Below are 1,287 nucleotides of genomic sequence, written 5' to 3'. Positions count from 1 at the left end.
GTGCCCGTTCCCTTGGGGGTGCCCGTTCCCGGGGGGTGCCCGTTCCCGGGGGATGCCCCGTTCCCTTGGGGATGCCCGTTCCCTTGGGGTGGCCGTTCCCGAGCGCCGCGCGGGCCCCACCTTGCTGAGCGTCTCCTTCTTGTCCTTGGGCCGCTCCAGGCGGTCGATCTCGGCCGCGCCGGCCCTGCCCTCCGTGCCGGCGGCAGGGCCCGGCCCCGCGCCCAGCACAGCCCCCGGCCCGGCGGCGGCCCCGCGCCGCTCCTTGGGCCTGGCGTTCTCCTTGTCCTCCTTCATCCCGGCCCCGCTCCGGATCCCGATCCCGGGCCAGGGCAGCGCCGCGCGCCCCCGCGCGCCCATTGGCCGCCGCCTCTCGCGAGACTACGCCTGAAACGGGCCGATGGCTCCGCCGGACTACAACTCCCGGCGTGCACCGCGCCCGGCACCGCCAGTCCCGGCGGTGTCAGCGACCGGCACCGGGTGCGGGATTGGGATAAGGATTGGGATCGGGATCGGGATCAGGCGGGCTGGGGCGTGGGTTCGGCCTCGGCCTCGTTCCTTGCCGAGGGCCGGTCCCCCGCAAGCGCTGTCGCTCCCGCCGCCCCTCCGGGCCCACCGGGCTGAGGGGCGCGGGGCAGGCCGGGAAGGGCGCGGGGCAGGCCGGGAGTGCCCCGGGAGCGGCGCAGCGGGACCGGCACCGGGACCGGGAGCGGCACCGGCAGGATGTGGTACGAGATCTTGCCCGGCATGGCCATCATGGGCGTCTGCCTCAGCATCCCCGGCTTCTCCACCATGTTCATAAACCGCTTGAACAACGGCGGCAAGGTCAGCGCGAGGCGGGTCCCGCGGCCCCGGGGCTCCGCTTCCCTCCGGGACCGCCCTTACCCCTCAGCCCCCTGCATCCCTCTGGGATCCCTTCCTTCCTTCCTTCCCGGGGCTCCCCTTTCCCCCATCCCTCGGGACCCCATACCGGCGAACCCGCCGAGGGCCCTGCCCGGGGCCGTAACAGGCATCGCTGTGCCCACAGGAGAAGAGGATCGCCCGCTTCCCCTTCCAGTGGACCCTGATGGAAAGGGATCGGCGGATCTCGGGTGTCAACAAGTACTACGTGTCCAAGGCAGGTTTTTGGGGCACGGGCAGGTACCGCCGGGGTGGGGGCGCTCCCGGGGCTGTCGGGCTCCGTGCCTGCAGCTGATCTGCCTCTGGGGCTGTGCATTTTGTGTTTTAACTAGGACTTGGGTAATTAGGTGTAGTTTGAAAACTGGCGTTTTCAGCTATGCCCTGTTGCAC

The 1,287-nt window shown here is 71.4% G+C and overlaps 1 protein-coding gene across 1 annotated transcript; it reads left to right on the top strand.

Moving 5' to 3' along the window:
* Nucleotides 1-602: 602 nt before the first annotated feature.
* LOC113942607 (NADH dehydrogenase [ubiquinone] 1 alpha subcomplex subunit 1-like) lies at nt 603-1,148 on the top strand (the record flags this gene model as incomplete). The annotated part of the gene is made up of 2 exons (XM_027633707.1): nt 603-822; nt 1,025-1,148. Coding segments are annotated over exons 1-2 (226 nt in total), but the record flags the coding sequence as incomplete, so codon positions are not given.
* Between the last annotated feature and the right edge of the window lie 139 nt (nt 1,149-1,287).

This window comes from Corapipo altera, unplaced genomic scaffold (assembly GCF_003945725.1).
Source record: "Corapipo altera isolate COAL_440 unplaced genomic scaffold, ASM394572v1 63939, whole genome shotgun sequence".
Taxonomy (NCBI): domain Eukaryota; kingdom Metazoa; phylum Chordata; class Aves; order Passeriformes; family Pipridae; genus Corapipo; species Corapipo altera.
This window is presented reverse-complemented; position numbering and strand designations above follow the sequence as displayed.